The 20,636-nt window shown below is 35.1% G+C and overlaps 1 protein-coding gene across 3 annotated transcripts in view; it reads right to left on the bottom strand.

Moving 5' to 3' along the window:
• The window catches only part of LOC112686051 (lachesin-like), a 200,326-nt gene that overhangs the window by 112,008 nt on the left and 67,682 nt on the right, over positions 1-20,636 (bottom strand). For all 3 annotated transcript variants that reach the window (XM_025558159.1, XM_025558158.1, XM_025558157.1), the window contains exon 2: positions 14,079-14,346. In XM_025558159.1, the coding sequence (XP_025413944.1) occupies positions 14,079-14,187 (109 nt within the window). In that variant the 5' untranslated portion in view covers positions 14,188-14,346. The remainder of the gene's footprint in view (positions 1-14,078; positions 14,347-20,636) is intronic.

Consider the following 20,636-nt stretch of genomic DNA (forward strand, 5'->3'; position numbering starts at 1 on the left):
AACTTTTATTATTTTTATTGTATATTTATATACATCAAATGATTTCGTGTAATAGTTAATGAATTGCACGCGAACGAAAAAATGAAAACTGCTGATTATAGTCTGTTATACAAATTATGTTATATACACACACACACATATATATATATATCCGAATCCGGTACAATTACAATCACGGGACAGAAGAGAACAACTATGTAAATTATTTGTATGACAGTTATAAGATTAGAATCGTCGCGTGTGAACGTTCTTTATGAGAACATAAGTCATCGTATAATTTTACGTAATTACTTATCAAATACAGTACGGATATGAATCTCGGGATGAGAAATAAAAAAAAAAAAAGGAGGGCGCCTATTTATAGTGAAAAATGCAATGTGTGAAGTATTTAGTTTGAATATTTTGTGTTACGATCAAAGGCCGATATTTGAAAATAGTAAAAATAATTCAAAAAATTATTTTTACCATTATATATTTATTTTTATTTTTAATTTATCAAAATGAAAAGAACATTTACACAATAACCATAAGAAACTCCTACGTTCCCACAGGAAATTCGAGAATTATCTCCAAAACCCTCTGATCTGTATATGCCATTGCGAACACGTCTTTTGCCACATGAAAAAAAAAAAACTCATCGCTACAGCAAAAAATAGTTATACCTGTATTATCACTTCCTTGGCGGTATTTCGCTTCCGAACAAATTTCGTAAGTATTAAACAGAAAATGAAAATGAAAAAAAAAAAATGAAAATAGTAACTCAAAGGGTTGTAATGTTTTGTTATAATTGACGTTTTTTGTTTGGGCCATACAAAGTTCTCTCGAATGCGGTTTAATTTGGACCTTTACTTCCCTCTGCTTGTGGGTTCTGTTGAAATGGAATTTCTGCGATTTTCCATTTGTACTTCTCTGTGGCATGCGTGTATATATACAGTAGACGTCCCTCTCGGACACGGATATACGGTCTTCAGACGAGAGTTAAAGGCAAGGGAGTGATGACGGGGAGAGTTTACAGAGCAAGGTTTCCGGGGCGGGGACGCGGAGAGACGACGCCCCGAGAAAACCAAAAAGTCTGTCTGTCTTCGTACATACACAATACAATATGTAACACGCTTAACACACACACACACACACACGCACGCTTGCACATTTGTGTTCATATGTACACGCATAACCGACTGCTAAGAGTGTGTGTACACTGCTCGCAATTTAGGGTGAAACGTGCCGAACAAAACACCGTTCGCAGACGTTGGCCACGTCGCGTACGACAAGCGCCCGCGTTTGTGCATAATGAATTCCGGTCGGTTGGTCGGCAATTAAAATTGAAATTCTATCCTTTACTGAACACTGTGTTCGCGCAATAATACTACGACGTGTTCACCAGACCGTGGTAACGTGTTACCAGTTCCGTGTACAGCAGTCTTTGTGTCCGATTGCATTCAAAACCGTCTTGGGTTGGTTATTAAATATCGTCACGAAACACGACGTCCTGGCCAAATGACCATTCGACTGTTGCGAGTTTTTTTTTTTTTTGAAAAATCGCGTTTCCGGCGTACGGGGGTTGTTTTTGTATTTCTTTCGTCTGGGGGAAAAATCTCAGACGTGAGTGCGAATCGTACCAACTTTTCCCCGCCGTCGTGACGCGTGTGCTCCGCGCAACATCGCTGTAATTACGTATGCAAATACAACCATGTAAAGTGTCAATTATAAGCGTCTAAAACAAGACGGGAACATAATATATAAACCCACTTTTTGGAGAAGAAACTGTTTTTAATCGTATTACACACGCGTATTATTATTGCCTATACGCACGGGCGTATTTGTCACAAAAAGTTACGTGTACGACGTATGCGTATGTGTATGCGTACAAACGTATAGCTCGTACGTATGTGTGTACGTCGACGGTTTTTGTGGTTGACGAAGTTTTCGCGTATTCGTCGTCGAGCGTGACAGACACCGATAGACTTGCTTATGAGACAGAAGAGATTGGTGTGCGCGGAATACATTTTACTTATACGCGTACTTAATTGTACCTAGACGACCAATGAGGTATACATGTGAAAAACAAGGACGAAGGATTTCACTAACACGTAATTTAATAGAAACTCGTATTTCACGCAATGGAACGCTATAAACAGCACGTACAATTATTGTAATTTGATGTTATTCCGGGTTGCACACATATCAAGAAAACACGAAAAACATGTACTCAACTTTTACCAACACCAACGGGACGATCTACAACATTTTTAAAAACAGAAACATTGCGAAAATCGGATGCTGCGATGAGGAACCACCGTCACAATAGCCCCTCCATGCGGGAAGACGACGACTAAGTGAATTTTCAAAGTTTCGCATCACCGGTACCGACGGACAATTACACGTTATCGTCGGACATGCCGTTTGTTATATTATGTAATATTATCTGCAAAGTGGTTAGAAAACTACCAAAAAGTCACACTCGTTTCACTTATTATTATGTTACCTATACCCGTAGGCGGTCGTGCACGCGATATTTTGGTGTTGCTAAACGGTATGGGTGTCGGTGATCTGCAGCGGGGTGGACGGTTGAATTTCGGAAAATATTATTTTTTCGAGAACGGCAAAAAAAAAATGAACACCGTGAAGTCGACGGAAACACCGTTAATTACGAAAAATTAATATTGTTTTTGCTCGTGCGCTGCAGTGGTAAAGTATACATACACTTCGCAAAGGATACGTAGGTGGTGGCGGTGGCGGAGAGGAAGACGTACGTACGGAAAACATACCAGAGAAGGACCTCGTGGCAAGCAATCATTCGAGGACAAAAAATTTAAATTGAAAATAAACGATAATATTGTTTAACCGTTTAATTCGATGTCGGTGTTCGTGGATTAATCAGATTATAAGAGAATAAAAAGGAAACAACCGTCGACTCTACGTAGATCGCCAAAATTATTATATTGAAAACGTATTAGAAAAAAAACTTGCTCAATTGGTACAAGTATAATATAATGTGTACACTCCGGGCGGTGGTGGAGCATCATTGACAAAGGGATTTCGCCAATTTCGTTCAAAAGGATTTCAAATTGAATTTAAACCACATTTCTACACTCGCATACATATACACATACACAGATGCATGAAAGTACTACACTTAAGTTATTTACGTATATATATATATATATATACGGTTGAGTTTCGTTCAGAAACTAGACGATCTACTCAAAGGCTCTCTCATACACACACAGACACACACACACACACACACACACACACACATTCGCGTATATGTACACGACCGATGGTATATACGTATAATGTATATATTTCCGTATCGCTGCCATTACTACGGAGCCGCATCAAATGAAACGTGCTTATATTCATTCATATAGTACCGTGGAGATAATATGACGTGTGCGGGTCGTCAATAAATGGCTGTACGTTAGGAGTTTGTTTTCGTTATAATATTATTTAATCCCAGTCGTACGTAGTTCTTGACTTGGTAAAATTAAAGAAGGGGACTCTGTCTGCCTAAAAAAAAAAAAAAGAGCTTCCCCAAAACTTGTTAAGTGTTATAACTATAACGTCATAATAGAATGGGGACACCAAAATTTCTGAAAATTAGGATATTCCGTCCTCTTGTGTCCCCCTCAAGTCGAGCACTAGTCGTGCGCGGAAGGTGTGATCGTTCATTGGTATTTCGTTTACGGGCCACGGATTAAAGCGTCGTGAACAGCATTGATTAAAAACATGTTTTGTTTATTTTCCCCAGTACAACAATATACAGAAGAAGGTATAAAAAAAATAATCGTGTTCATTTCCGTGTCATCGGAGTAAATCTGACGGTTGTTGTGGCGAGTTGAGTTCACAAAAGATTAACGATGAATACATAAAAACGCATTACGTTTAACTGTGCAGGGTACGTTCCCAGGCTACAGGCATTACCAAACGTACAATGTTACGTTTAAGGCCCTGAATAATTTATAACGAATTCACAGGATTGCAACGGACGTGGTTTACTCATATTAAGATCAGTATGAGCAATATTAACAATTAAAATGTTGGCATTTGTTAAGGTTTAAGATTAAATGTTGAAAAACTATTGTGGTATTCCTCGTATCTTATACCATTGTTATCCACAGAAACGCAACACCACGGATGATGTGGTGGATATAGTTGAGTGAAGATCGTTTCTTGTTGGAGTATATAATATTTTTGGTCGTTTTGTTTTCATTTAGTTTAGTTCCATACAGTAGTAATATTTTATTCGACGGAAAATTATTTCATAGATACGGTTTTTTTTTTTCGCCATTTTTTTCATTATATTCAATATCCATTTTTTTTTTTTTACATCGCTCAAAAAGACTAAAATCACTTTTACATAATGAAATGCGTATTTTCCTGTCGTCAAAGTAATTTAAAACAAGTATATTCCATGAATTGCAATCGTCATATTAATTTATGCAGAATTAAACTAAAAGGGCAAAGTAAAATCTCGAATAATTTTTTGATCAAAACCAATGTAGACATAAAGGTTAGTAATTAAATTGTATTTTTTTTTTTTACTTTGACATAAAATCCAATAACTTTGAATTCTTTGATTGGTAAATAAATCGTTTTTATAGTAATTAAAATAAATTTGTCGTGATATTTAACGCATTTTTAATGTGTTTTAATATTAGTGTGCATAATGCAAATCTGAAATCAATAAAAATCATTTTTAAAATATTAAAGAACTTGTTATATTTTTTACTAATACGTTAAAATAGTGTAAAGTTTTTGTTTTATAAAATTGAAAAAGAATATATAGTACTTATTAAAATTATAATGTAAATAAAATGAATAAAATGTATCACTAAAATTGAATATTAGAAAAAAAATAGTTGAAGTTAATCAATATTATATCAATATCTAAAGAACTTATTTTTCGTGGACGTTATAACATGAGTTTATTTTCGGTATCTAAAAGCGTGAATTTTATTTGACTGATATCATATTATATATTTTAATATATTTTATTTAGTTAAATTATTTCATACTAATGCAATGAAACTTTTGAATCAAATTAATCGTCTATTTAGTGTAGTATTATTATATTTTTAACTTTTTAATTAATTGTTTTGGATTTTATGTTTTAAATTTGTTATTTATTAACTTCAAAATTATTATACTTCAGCAATTTGATAAAATATTTAACGTAAGCTATAATTATAACTACAATAATATACATATAATAGTATTTAATATCGAGACATTTGGGTACGTGAAACGTTTAACGTACAATAAAGTCTGATAAGAAAAATCGATGAATAACATTTCGAATTAAAATATAACCAATTTTTTTTTAATATACTTTTATATAGACCATAACGAATTCATATTTAAGTTAATAGTATGCATAAGTTTCATGTTTGAATATAGTTGCTTTTCAAACGATCTTTATAAAAGTTTTATAGCGTATTACGATGACGTCACCATAAACATAAGAAACTAAAATAAATATTACAAAAGTACTCTAAATTAATAATAAAGTATTGTATACGAAATAAATGAACATTTAATGTTGTGAAGTCAAAATGTTTTGTACACATATTTTTTATTTTTTAGATCAATAATTTAAACAAAAAAAACATAATTGGTGTGAATGAAATTTTTTAGTTTTAGTCCTGTCCGAGAAACTTTTAATGAACATGACAATATTATTGTTTTGGAACGTATTCGCGTCGACTAAAATACATTATACTGTTCAAACGTAATTATCAAAAGATGATATTTTTGCTTTGTTCGTTAACTCCGACCGTTTGTAACTAGTTTCTGAGGATATATATATTCATTACTCGTCAATTATTCTTGTTTTTTTTTTTTTTTTTTTTTACGAGACTCCAATAAAAAGGAACATTAGCTCTATGTACTTAATGTGTGGTAATAGTTGCAGAAGGTGTAGCATCGGAACTCGTATTTTAGAATAAATGATTTCGAAGGGATGGTGATATCTTTTCTTAGGACCGTAATTCAGCCAGAAAGACGATACCACCGACTACCGGTTTCGAACCGGTGATCATGCGTTAGAGCACAGCCACTATATCTACTCGGCCATGAAATTCGCGTGTTATTCCATAACTATCGTCCGGGACCTACAGTGACTGTGTAATTTATATTGAATATTCCGAATCCTGCACGAAGTGAGATTTATTTTTGGAAAACGGTTCGACATTTTTCATTAAGTACAAAACGATTTTAGCGAATAAAATCAGTACGGCGTTGACGATAGGGCAGGTGCGCGGGCACCACCACACACCATGAATTGACGGGCGACGATTTTTGAAATCGGAAAAATAAAACAATACGATATCACGTCTGCGCGGAGAGTTATGATCGCTATAAGTTTCGTGTTATTTTCCGTTCATTCGAATATTCTTATGTGTTTCGTGATTAATTGGAACGCATTGCGCATAACGTACATCATATTTATACTCGGGTGTTCTAAATTTAAACTGTTTCAAATCATTTCTCTTTGTCATTCATAATGCGATTTCACGAGAATTTCGCTTACATAATATTTATTTAAAATATATATGATAAATAGTCGGTATGATGTAATATTATATTTATTTTTGGTGAATTAAGTGCGAGCGATCCGCAGAGTGCACGAGAGGTAAAACAAAAATAATTGTGCATTAGCGTTAAGTGCTTTCGATGAGTATACACAACACGTATTGGAATACCGTTGTTCACCGTATATTAATCAATATTGCGAGCTCGGAAATGTTTACAGTCACAAAAATATTCGTACGTGTGTACGCTCGCATCAAAACAATGTACCCTCTGCATGATATTACTATAAACACCATAATTTTAATGTGATTTCATGTGCCGTCGTTATAATATTATTAGGGTGGCGAATTTTAATACGGTTACGTGTTGTAGCGTTTCGTTTTTGATGATCGATACGATTTATTATTATTCTTCGGAGGAATCGAGATAAACAAATACGGGAGAAGGGAGAGACGAGTATTGATTGTTGAACGGAGAATTTCGAAAAATTAAAAACACGTATAAATCGATCCAAGTCAAAAATATAATGGCTGTTTCGGATGAAACCATAACGATCTCATTATTTATTCCGTTATTCGCGTACAAGAATAAAAATAAAAAATAAATGTTCGAGATTTGATTTTCCCCTATTCTCCAGTAACATAATAAATATTTCATTTGAAATGTGTTAACTAATATTATTTTTAATAAACAAACTATCCTGTCTAAACCAAATATAACTTTACTAAACTAGATTAGAGAAATTACTATTTTTATGCAAAAGAAAAATAAAGTCCTATCATCGTATATTCATTAGATATTAATTTATTTTTAACTGTCCTGTAATAATTTACATGTACATAATATTGAAAATAATCAACATTAAAAAAAAAAAAAAAAAATAATATATATTCTTTGATATTGGAAAAGTGAAAAAACGTATACTAAAAATAATATTAGGGCACATAGCTTTAAATGTTTTAATTTATAGAAATATGATTTTCAGAGAATCCTTGCACTATAATACATAATAAGAAGTATAATTCATCAATATTTCAAACAGGGCTATTTGATTGTACAATTGATCGGTATTTGAATTTTATATACATAATAATAGACATTTTAGGACACCGAACTATGTGAGTTTAAGATACGTTTAACTTTTCTTCTTTATTCCAAAAACATCATTTACGTCCCCTCCCTCCTGAATTTGCAGTTGTAATTATGATTGGAACAAGTAATAGCGCAATGATTAAATGGCCAAGTCAAGAATTATGCGTTATCGAGATGAACATTACATTTTATTTCATTCGGAATTATCAGGACGTTTCTACGAGTAAAACTTTAGTGTTTAGAATTTAATATCAGAAAACTCCTATGATAAGTTTCGAGAGATATGAATACTATTACGTCTAGTACAGTGTAGCTTGTGTTATTTTTATGATTTTAATCGTCGTGCACTCTAACTGGGATGATTTAAATGGAATTCTGGTCATTACCATGACGTTTCAAATGACAGTGTGACATTATAATATGCAGAGTGGCTAAACATATTTTCTTCGTCCTTGAAAATATTAATTATTTTCAAAATTGATTTTCCTTTTAATATGATTTTATAGTAAGAAGCCCATGTGAAAAACTGTATACCTAATTTGCATTTTCATTTCTAAATCATGTTACGAAAATCCCTTTTGAATTTGTCTTTTCTATAATAAGTGTAAAATAGTTATTCAGTAAAATGAGATTTTGTGAAAACTTTAAAGTATTGCAATTGAAAACCCAGTAATTGTTTTTATAGTCTTGGCAGCTTAAATGTAAGTTTTATGAAGAAAGAACACGTACTCGGGTTAAGTAAAACGACTTTTGTATTAAATTAGTATACATTTGGTATAGTGTCGAATATATATGATTTTAAAATGTATATTTTCTTATCGTTTGGAATTTGTGACATGACGTAAATCAATAGTTAATGAATTTCCCAAAGCGTAGATGACGTTAAATTGCATACCCGATGCGCCGTATTCGGGAGAACGCTCCGATCAATCAACGGCACCGTCCGGACAATACTAAACGGTACGGAAGCAACATTTTCACGATCTTAGTCGACGTCAATTCGGTGAGCATATCGTGTACGGGATGTGACGTCGAAACGCGTGCCCAATTGATATGCAGTCGAACCTCTATTTAACGATCTGGACAGTTCATCGAAAGAAATCCGTTTAAATAAAATGCATAAATTACATTTTTTCCACTTTAAAAACCTTTATTCGTCGTACGGTATGTAAACAATAACTAATATTGTATAGAATTCACAATAATAACGACAATATTGTGCAGTTATAAACGACAAATAATCTTACCAATACGTAATACGTCAGTGTAATACGTACATTAAAATCCGCGACGAACAGTGTCGAAAGCAGCTGCTTGTTGTTTTCCTAGTTGGCCATACGTTCGGAAGTTATGGAGTAGAAATATTATCATATAATAATAAAGATTATTTCTTAAACGTTTTCTAATGAAAATACCATGGCTTCGTTAAATAAATGTTCAACGATTTCGACAGGAGTAGTGAATAAACGAAATCGATTTTATTCGCGGGAGGTATCAGAAAATTAATCGACGCAGTATAGCACATATATTATAAACTTAAGTAAAAATTGAAAAAAAAAAAAAAAAAATCAACTATTTTCACTACTTATTTGATGCATCGAAATATACAATGAAATACATTTCGATAACAGTTGCTTTGTAAAATTTCCGTAAATGTTAACGAATTCCTAATCACTATTCGCTGGTATTTTAACTGTTTTCGTTAATAGTGTTTCAATAATAAAATTTTAATCGTGAATACTGAACGTTATGATTGTTCATTTATTTTTTTTTCCAGGAAAACTTACGGTCTGAAAGTGGAGCAGCACGTCCCTTATGTCCATATGTGTCATTGCCGTTACTAATGAACCGAATAACAAATGCGGGATCGATGTGCACTGCATCAATCACGATCGTACACGGTTTAAAAGTGTCGGTGGTGGATTTCACAATTCAAATGAAATCGGAAGCCCATTACAATAACGCGCGAGCGCACGCACACACTCCGTTCAATGCGCGCGCGTACGGGCGCGTACTCGTACACAGCAGCCTTAAATTTGTTTACTCATTAAAGCGGTTCGGCTATTCCGTTTTTTACACATCATCGTTCACCCGTGTTCATATGCCACCTGCTGCCTCGACGCCACCGGTAATTACCGAACAGCACGAAACCGTTTAAACAGTGTACGGTTAATCGCACGCTGACCCCCAACCCCCGATCGTGTGTGTGTGCTGTCGCCGCTCCGAGCATCATCCCCGCCATTTCCGTGGACTCGATGCGGTGTAAAAATTGCGTTCATGACTCACTCCGTCTCGGGTTTCTATTCGTAAAAGAGTTCACACCCCCTTCGTCCGTCTGTTCTTTTGCCCCTTCGCTGACCCGGCGGCGCGGGTCTTCGTCGTTAAAAAGTTCCGCGCACCGGTCTCGCTAACCAATTAAAACTTAAGCTTATATTTTTGTTCTTTTATTACCGTCCGTTGTGCATTACGGTACAACGGCAAAGGCTGTACATGAGGTTAGTTTTACAGTTTTTTTTTCTCGCTCTCGTAGTCGTTATATTTTTTATTTTTTTTCTTTCGCCGTTTTATCTGTTTACGATATTTGCGTACAGGTTTTATATATTTTATGCGTGCTTATCGGCTGGCTGTGCACCTCGTGCGGTACACGTGCACGTGTAAACAATGCAGAGTATATTAATGGCATCGAAAACGTAAACGAGTTGCATGCACGCAAACGAATCCGGGAGTCGTACGTTGATACTGAACAGTTGCCGGAGCCTCCGGAATAGTTGTAAACTGCACAACGTTTGCATGGACATAGAACGATGGACAAATGTAACACCATTTACGAGGTAGTTTCTAACGTTAATTTTATTTGTATTTTGTCTTTAAATTATTTTATTTCGATTGAATTTCGAGTGTAGATCATAAAAAACAACTCTCTACCTCCGTCGGAAGCAAAAGGACGATGAAGATTGTACAGATACAAGTTTAGTAAGGCGTTCGTACATGTTTTCCTATATTTTCCCATAATTTTAATAACATTATTGTTACTATCTATCTTCTCTGAAATGTTATTCTCGATTAATTCAGTTATAACAGCTCACTAAAATGTATTGGTCTCTCAATTTAATTGTTCGACTGATTCGATGAGCCACTAAATATAATTAAGTGCAAATACTATTTTATCGTTCTAAATTTATCGAAATGTACACGAATTTACGTTAATTTTTTTACCCGAAAAATCAACCGGTATTGGGAATGACGTATATTTCGTCACCGGTGTCGAATTATTTATTTTTCAAACACAATGCCAGAACATCGACCATCGGGCAAACACTTGTCAAATGTCGAACTTGATTTTTTTTATGGACCGATTACACAATGACTTTTCTTGTTTTTCATTCGATCGCAGTTACGAGATATCGGTTATGCATGTGCCGCAGGCACGAGACATATTGCACGTATTGCAATGCGCTTGTCGAGTTTGCTCGGTAATAATAATTACACCGGATTGGTAGTTGTTGAATCGATGTTCCGAGGGAGGATTTAAACACTTCTTCCGCAAGTAAATTACGAATTAATTTTGAACAATGTAAAGGACGTAAAACAGTAAAAAGAAAGTAACGGAAAAATCTGTAAAACGTCGAGGAAAAACCAGAATCGGCGTGTTCCACGCACAACAAACAAACACGTGGCGTCGGGGTACGACCAATTTTTATCGTTCGTCATAGCTGTTCTGTCGTAACAATAATTGTTAACAACAACGTTTTCCGAGCATTCGAACGAATCGCGAGTTGCCATCGACTCGGTGTTACGTCTCATCGTCGCCGAATCGGACGTGCGTGTAACTGCGAATCGTTTCGCGCGGTCGTCAGCGAAGGGATTGTCTACGGTCGACGGAAAACACAGAACAGCGGAGAGAGTGGCCACGGGGACGGACACGCGTGGCGATGGGAGGGGTTGGCGGGAGGTGCGTCCTGTCAATCGGCTTCCCTTCTACCTCGGGGGACGAGAGTCACCGTTCACTTGTTTGCGAGTGCATCTGACAACGACCGACGGTGCACCGTGTGCGTCGACCGCGTAATCGCGTCGTCGAACGTCCAACGCCTAACGGTTACCCCAAACTGAAACCGGCCGCAACGACTGACCGTTGCACGTGTGATGGTTTACTACAGTACGATTGAATGCTGCGACTGGCATTTACTTTCGGTTCAGTCGAGGTCGATATTTCGTTTTTGTTCACGCGTATTTGTTTTGTTATTTTTATCTCTCGTTACCGAAAATCACCGAAAACGGAACGGGTAAATCATAAATAATAACAAAACAATCGTAGATTTATCAGAAGCGTAGGAATAAAAAGTAATAACGTGCTTAGGACTTCTTCGACCCATGATCAATTGCGTGGCGAATGGAGTTCACGTTGTTTTTCCATTGAACAAATTCGTTTTTAAAAGTATACGACGAATTCGCAATGCGACGCACGCAATGCACTGCTTCCACAGCACTGTTGACAGGCACACGTCGATCGGACGTTGGAAACCAACGATAAGGCATTAACTTATAGCAGAGTTTGCCGTAGTGTGTTCCGTGGGACAATCTTAAGGGATCCGCAAGATGTATGTGAATATTGAGAACGGTTATTGTAGTAAACAATAATCGTGAACCGTCTTTAAAACTAGTTTTCGGAATATTGGTTTTTCAGTAATTAATTTGAAAAAATGGCGTTAAGTTAGAGTTAGAGACATTGGGGCTCCACGGAACAAAAAATATATCTCAAGGGTTCCGTGGTCGTAAAAGTTTGGGAACCACTGACTTATGGAACAGTCAATCACGCGGTTAGGAGACCGTACCTTTAGTCGCGCGTTCGCCACTAGAGCAACAATCGCGTGCGGTCGGATTTTCAATAAGACGTCCCTCGACCCGCCACCGGAACGCGGTACGCGTCTCGCGGGGACCGAATTAACGAGTCCGCACTTGAAACGACGGCGAACAATCGGTGGTGGTGAAAAACATCGCGTGCCAACGTAGTCGCCGTCAGACAGACGCGATAATTTGCGCATATATTAGTTCGTCGTGCCGACGCATGCACGTTTTTATGTTGATTTAGTTGACTGTTTCGTGTTCCACGGGAAAATGTTATTTCAATCTCAGAGTAACGATACTAAGGTGCCCGAGCAGATCACAGTTCAAGCTATTTGTGTTCTGTTTAACGTGTACATACACAATTATCGAATATACTTATTTATTTATAATAACATATTGAAGTTGTGTTTTAATAACGATGATAAAGAGAAAAAATAATGGCAGTAACCGATATGGGTACGTAAAAACCGAAAATATCAACCACGATCAGGTTAGAAAATTGAAATGGAATCAAAATTGTTTTTTGCTGATTAACATAATAACAACGATAAAAGTACCAATGCCTTGCATATAAAATCATTACGAGGTAGCTGCGACTATTTTAACTCTCGGCATTATAATATTCTTATATTATATGTTAAGTTCGTTTCAATAGCATGTTTATTCGACCGTACGGACCATTGTAATCCTACATGTATGTAAATTTCATTTAATTGCGTTTGTAGAACAGTACAATAGACTCGTCCGGTGACGCGGCAGGGATTGATTTTCGAGATTGGTAAGGGGAATGGTAGATTAGGCTTGTTAGGACATTCATAGAATACCGTTTGAATGATCGTTCGGTTTTCGTGCGTAAGAGATCGTTTCCCATGTAAATCAGAACCTTTGTACGGATAACGTAAAGAGAGGTACGGTTAGCGAATCCAACAATGAGAGTACTTCAGAATTCGAGTTCAGGTATTGTGCGCAAAAACAATCGTTGTACGATGCGCACAATGCGTCGAAAAAAAAAATACAAATTATGGCCGTCGTTTTCGGCCATAGAACGATAACGTTTAAAAGTTTAAAATATCCCTATTCAATATTCCTGCATGTCGGTTTCGCGTATCGACACTGCAAATTTGTATCCAAGTAAACTCTCTACAAAGATACTAAACATATCACAGCACTAGAATATTAGATTGTCGGTAAACGCTTGGGATATTGAAAGCCTGTTGCGTACTGTATAGGGTGTGTTGAACATTGATTGCCCGAACCCGTAACCGGACGAGTGCTCGGTCACAGAATCGATTCTTCTCTCGCTGTAAACCAATCGCTCGAAATGTTTTCACAGCGATAAAAAAAAAAAAAAAAAAAAAATAGACGCCCGTAAAAGCCTTGAAATGTATATAAATATATCGTTAAAAATCGATTGCGCGCGTGTAATATTATTAATCGAAACGGTCGAAGTGTTTGTATCGCAAAACCGTTTTGCCGTGAACGTACGCGAGTTTTTATTTCGAAAACCGTCCCCTCTCAACCCACATCGTCCTAGATCTACCCCCACGATGCCAACCGAGCATGTGTAACACACCCAGCTCTAATCTACTTCGCGCGGCACTCACCTCTAGTAAAACGTCCGTAAAACGCGGTTATGGCCACGAACGCGACGGCAAACCGCACGACCCTTCCGTCCGTCCGACGGTGATGGCGCCGCTGCGTGCCTTCGAACATCGCCGATCCGCTGCGTCCCTCGTTCCGGTCGCCCGACCGCGATGCACTAGACGGCCGCTGCGGGTCCCGCCGAACCGGTCGCGTGTGTGTCGTTGCTGACGGAGGCGGTGGAGGAGGTTGAGGTCCCGGACGACGGGCCGACGCACATGGCGTGGTCACCTGTTGAACGGGCAAAACACGGTGTAGTAACTGTAAGACCAAATAGCCGACATCGAGAGTGAGTGCAGTGGCGAGCAGAACATTTTTCAGACCAGAGGTGAACCGTACAATTTGACCACACACCTTACTATCATCAGGTTTTTCGCTATTTTTTTTTTTTTCATTAAAAATTAATTAATACAGGGTTGTTCAAAACGATTCATCCGATTTCAAATAGCTATGAAATGGTAATTATTAATTTAATCTTATCAAATTATACACCAATTAATGAGGATGTATCCAAGTTTTAGAACGTCATTAATTGTTTGTTTTACAATTATTGCTTTTAAGCGATAAGTTATTTTGTGCAAATATGTCGACCTAACAGCAGCAAGCGTTTTGTGTGTTGTGATTTTCTAAATGTGAATCGGTAATAAACGTGCAACACGATTTTTGCCGTCGTTACGGGATCGATAAACTGAATTCTTATACGATGGTATAAGCAGTTTGAAAAAACATGGTGTTTGGGCAAAAGAAAAAGCATAGGCCGACCTCGTGTATCTCTTGGAATCAATTACAAAAGGTATGCTATAAGAAGTATGGAATGAGATTGACCATCGGATAGATGTTGTTCGTGGGACCAGTGGAACTCGTTTAGAACGTTTATAGGTAAAATTAATTAAACTCGACATAATTCTCTTTTATTTAACGTATAACATATTGTTCTGAGATTAAAAAATAAAATTATTCAAGAATTTAAAATCAGATGAATCATTTTGAATAACCCTGTATTATTAAATTTTAAGGTATGATAAAAAATAGGCCACTTTCTTAATTAAAAAAAAATATCAAACATTATATAAGATTATAAAAACTATTTTATTTAAACAATAAAGATGTTTTTAATAAATCAGATGAATTATTAAATTTAACGAGTTATAGTTGTCAAAACAGCGGGACGAAACGCTCCGGTTTCAAAGATGCGCCGGTCCGCAAGTGGGCCAGAGCGTCTAGGACAGGGATGGCTAAACATTTGAACACTGCTTGTCCAAAATTACCTTTTTTTTTATTTTTTAGAGGGTGCCATGAAAAAAATATTAAAAATATTATATTTTGTTATATTTGATAGTATAATTAATGTATTAGTATAAAAAGGTTAGTTTAGTTACATAATAATAATAACAATAATAATAATATATAATTAATAATAATAATAATTATAATAATATTGCTTTGTTAATTATTTGTATTATATTATATTATATTATAGGTCCTATAATATTATATATTATATAATATATAAATGTAAAAATTTTCGCGTGCCATGGATTTGCCACCCCCGGTCTAGGACCTATGACTTATACCTTGTCTCAAGGTGCGATCTCACAGCACGTGCCGCTGTATAGCGTGGTACATGGGTCAAAAGAAACGCGGATCGTAATAAACGTTCGGGAAATGCGCGGTGCGATCACACTTCTATCGAGTACAGGTTTGGAGAAAGTTTACGTACGACAAGCGTCTCGAGCGGGAGAAGAAAAGACGCGCATCCGGTTCGGTTTTATCCGGATTCTTCCCGGACCGAGATCGGGTGTGTTATTTTTCGGATAGGACGAGTATGTTTTCGTTGTCGACCGTTCGCCCGTGCTCCCTTACCATGTAATTCTTTTACCTATCGTTTTATTTACCCTCTTGGAACCAATACGAACGGTTCGGCTCTTAGACCCGCAGACTTTAGACTTTCTTGTGTCTACTGTACGAGATTTACGAGCTACGCCTACATTGTATCGTCAGCATGGTGAATTTTTTTTTTTTCTATGCGTTCACTATACATTTACGATAAAAATAATACCTTTTTAATGTCTTCCAATTAAATATAAATATATCACATACTTAAAAAAGAAAAATAATACAGATGATACTTTTAGAAATTAGTTAAGCGTGTAGTCTACCTTTGTAAATGAACTGCTCGGTATTTATCAACGGCAGGTAGGTTTGACACCGTCGATATGAAACATTACCGTGTGTAATGCTTGTAATCGGTTAGGTTTATACGAACGTGTTTTTGTTAAAACAAACAAGTACGGGTTACACAGTACATAAGATAGCTTATTTGAATATGCTATTTCGTTTCACGAAAATGTTCCACGATACGGGTATCGTCGTGTTGAATGGACAAACGAGACTGTATCGTAAACGTAAATAACAAATAATTAACAACTTCAACGGTAGTAATGTTTTAAAGAGTATATGCGCTTTCGCGGATAAAGCTTTAAAGTATATTAGATACTTGCCGAACGACGTTCGTTCGACTTTCAAAAAATCTATTATCGCCGAACTTATCATGTTCGTTTTGCTTTTGTAAAGCTGTCATGATATTTTCAGTTCATCGCGATCGTTACGTTGTAATAGTATTTATATTTTCGTTGAAATTGATTCGCTATTATTTTTCTCAGTGTGTTACATATATAACTACTGATTATACAACTAAAATAAGACAACTTAATTAAATTAATTGTTTTCCGTTACGGTTTCATTTTACGTATTGCGTTCCTGCGATATTGGAACACTTGAGCACAATGCAAACAAATATTTTTTTATTTTTTTTTGTTTTTTTTTTTTTTTATATTTCCGACAGCAATTGATAGTTAACATATGCTTTAATTTTTACATAAAAAACCTCAACTCTTTTAACTAGTTCTTTTTTTCATTTCGTCTCTGTGGTGGTGATCGATTCGATTTGTAAATCTGTTGACATTTTCCCCGTTACGTATGCATATGAATATCTTCAACGCATATTCCATCGGTTCTTGATTACTAAGCAACGAAAAAATATTGCTACAATGCGTGCGAATATTCGAGTTGTGTGTGTTTAATACAGAAGACGAGCGTTTTTTTTTTTTAATTGTATTGCATAATATTATGATTCATATAATTGATGTGTATAATATTGTGTATAAACACGATTACGTAACTCGAAGATAGTTTTTATATTATTTTTACCGGAATACAGGGTGTTACCGGACGGTGAAATAATCGACGAAATTAATAAATACGTATTATATGTAATATAATATTATTACAAAGTGTTTACATAGTAGGTCGGATGTGTAAAATCAGATTAAAAATTACAAATATAGGATTTATTGGCGTTAAATATGTTAAATATATAGAAAATTTCATAGAAATAATGGAAATGTTAACCAAAAATACATTTCTAGCAAATTTTTCCAAGTCAATAGTACTGCGGACCTATATTCGATTAAATGCTTCCAAGAGATTTGTATTCCATTATAATTACGACGAGGACTATTTTGTTTTTTAGTTTATAAGACCGTAACTTTAACAATTATGTGTACACAATACAAAATATTTTATAACAATTCGATACATATTTGATGATATTTTACGTTCTATTCGCACAAGGATTGATAACTGCAGTCGTATATAAACATCAAGTAAAAATTGTATTATTACGTACGAATATTATTCCGATCGAATGGTAAATAATATAGCTGATAGCTAACTTCAACAGTGGAAAATATTGCTTTGTCGATGCTTTCAGTCGCGGCTACTGGAATAATAAACTAAATATTACAATAATACACATATCACATGCATATAGGCGGATTTTCATTTCAATTTCTAAAAATCTTCTAGACATGAATAACTAGCATTACAGCATTTCCACCCCTTGAATAAGTTTTTGCACTAGTGTTCAAAATATATGTTCAGATAAAAAGTACATTTGAATTGGAGTACATTACATCAAATGGAAAGTAGCTTTGTGTCCATTTCAATTATGAATATATCAATATCTACATCAATATTTACAATATTATTTTATTAAATTTTTTTGTTTGTGCTTTTGATATATTATACTTTGACGGGGGAGAATAAATAAATAACGCAAACACTTTTTTGCGCAAACATTTTTTTTTTTTTTTTTTTTTTTTAATGTGATTGCAACAGCTACAACTAAAGAAATGCAGTGCATAATTTCGATTTACAATAAACTTTCATGTTCTTTTTTATATTTTAATTGATATTGAAACTAGACCAGTAAAACGTAAATTATTTTTACATTTAGATGTTAAAAATCAAAAATAGTTATCGAACAATATGCTGTGATAGCTATGTAGTACACAAATAATGTCGACAGAGTCGGATTAAGGGGGTGGGCTAAGTGGGCTATAGCCCAGGGTCCCCCAAAAGAATAGTATGGGCTTGCAGTTTTTCTAAGTTATAGATATATAATTAGAAAAATATGATTTAACAATATTTATTTAAAGATACAATCATATTAATCATTTGAATTAATTGTCTATGACAGCCTGTCTGTTATTGAATTAGATAGGTACACACACAATAAGCAATATACTGTGTTATTTCGTTTTATTTTATCGCTTTCAAATAAAAGTCTGTAGTCAATACTTTTTTTGTTATTATAGATAAATTGATTTCTGAACTTGGCAGAAGATTAAATTCTTATAATCTTTTTATTTTTCAATTCAAATTTTTAGTTAACTTTAGAACTGACAATGACCCAGACATTAGATTCATTAAATAACTGTATTCAATTTTACCATAATGATCTCGACGATAACTTGAAAACAGAAATATCAAAACAGTTACTACAGATATTGACAATTGTAGCAAAACTTCTCTATGAGAATACAACTTATTGATGTTTTTCCAAATGTATATATTGCACTAAGATTATACTTGACAATATTGTTGACAAATTGTGAAGCAAAACATTCATTCTCAAAGTTGGCTCTAATTAAAAATCGACTGAGATTTACACATTAAAGATAGGTTGAAAACATTAACAATTATTTTAATACAAAATTACATATGTAAAAAACTTTCATTTGATGGCATTTTAGATACCTTTGCATTAAGTAAATCTAGAAAAAAAATATTTTAAGTAATCATTTGTTTGTATTTTTGTGTTATTACCTTATATTTTATATTTTAAAATTTAACTAAATTGTATTTTTTAATAAATTAACTATGTAATGTAAATTTGCTGTCTGAGAAAAAATATTTTTCTTATTTGACTAATAAATATCAATTGGCATATTTTAGAAAAATACTATTTTTGTAAAATTAGGGCCCCAATAATAAATTAGCCCTGGACCACTAATTTCATTAATTCGGCTCTGCATGTCGATATGAATACTTTAAATTTTATATTTTAATAATAAACCTTTTAAGTTGGACTAATGAATCTACGAATAAAAATGTTACCCGTTTTGGGACTTGAAGGACTATTTGTTAAATTTACGTGATAAATTTACATGACTTGCAAAGTCGACGGAAATCTATAAATTTTTTCATATGAAAATTATGTACTAATCCCCTATAGCAGGGGTGGCCAATCTGTCGATCGCGAGATGCAACACTTTTTCGCATGAATTTTCGAATTTTTTTCAGAATACAAATAAAATATTTTTTTTTTTGTAAACTTATGTATCTGTATATCGCACGAATATAAGAATTAGATTTAGAAAAGAGCAATAAATAACTGTGAATAACAACGAGGTTATGCATTGATATCGAATAATTATCGTATAGCTGCAGGTACATTATACGTACCAAGCATGTACATGTATTTTTTGTTTTTTTCGGTCGATCGCGACAACCTAGAAAAAAAAAGAGGTCCATCGCTAATATATCAAAGTTGGCCACCCCTGCATCTTTGACGATAGTCTTCCGCAATGATCTCTCGAGTTCGGCACAAAAAGCAATCCTCCGTCGTGCATAATACCGTGATGCGTCATGATAATAGCTACGCTGAAACTGAAACGGGCTACGACGACGACAATGCGCGCAACACTCGCTTCTACCATCAATCTGTCAGATATATCTTGTCGCGGCTCTTCACCCGAAAGCGTGTCATCAGCGTAAGTGCGGACGTGTGAGCGGGGCAACAGATCCAAACATTGATATTTCACATTGTAATAGACAATACGTTTTCACTTGTATGAAACGAGAGCGTGTGCCAGGGTGTGCGAGTACAAGAGAAATAAAGAGGGAGAAAGAGAGAGAGAGAAAGATAGATAGATAGAGAGAGAGAGAGAGAGAGAGAGAGAAACAGATAGACCGACAAAAAGTGTGTGTATACGTGTACGAGAGGATTTTAATTCATTCCGAGTCGAATGATAAACGATCGTGTTACGACCGAACGAGATAACTACCTACCTATATGTATAATATGTTTACACATTTGTGTACGTACACACACGTACACCACACACACACACACACACACACACACACACACACACACACACACACACACACACACA

This window comes from Sipha flava, unplaced genomic scaffold, assembly GCF_003268045.1.
Source record: "Sipha flava isolate LNK unplaced genomic scaffold, YSA_version1 2_pilon_pilon, whole genome shotgun sequence".
Lineage (NCBI taxonomy): Eukaryota > Metazoa > Arthropoda > Insecta > Hemiptera > Aphididae > Sipha > Sipha flava.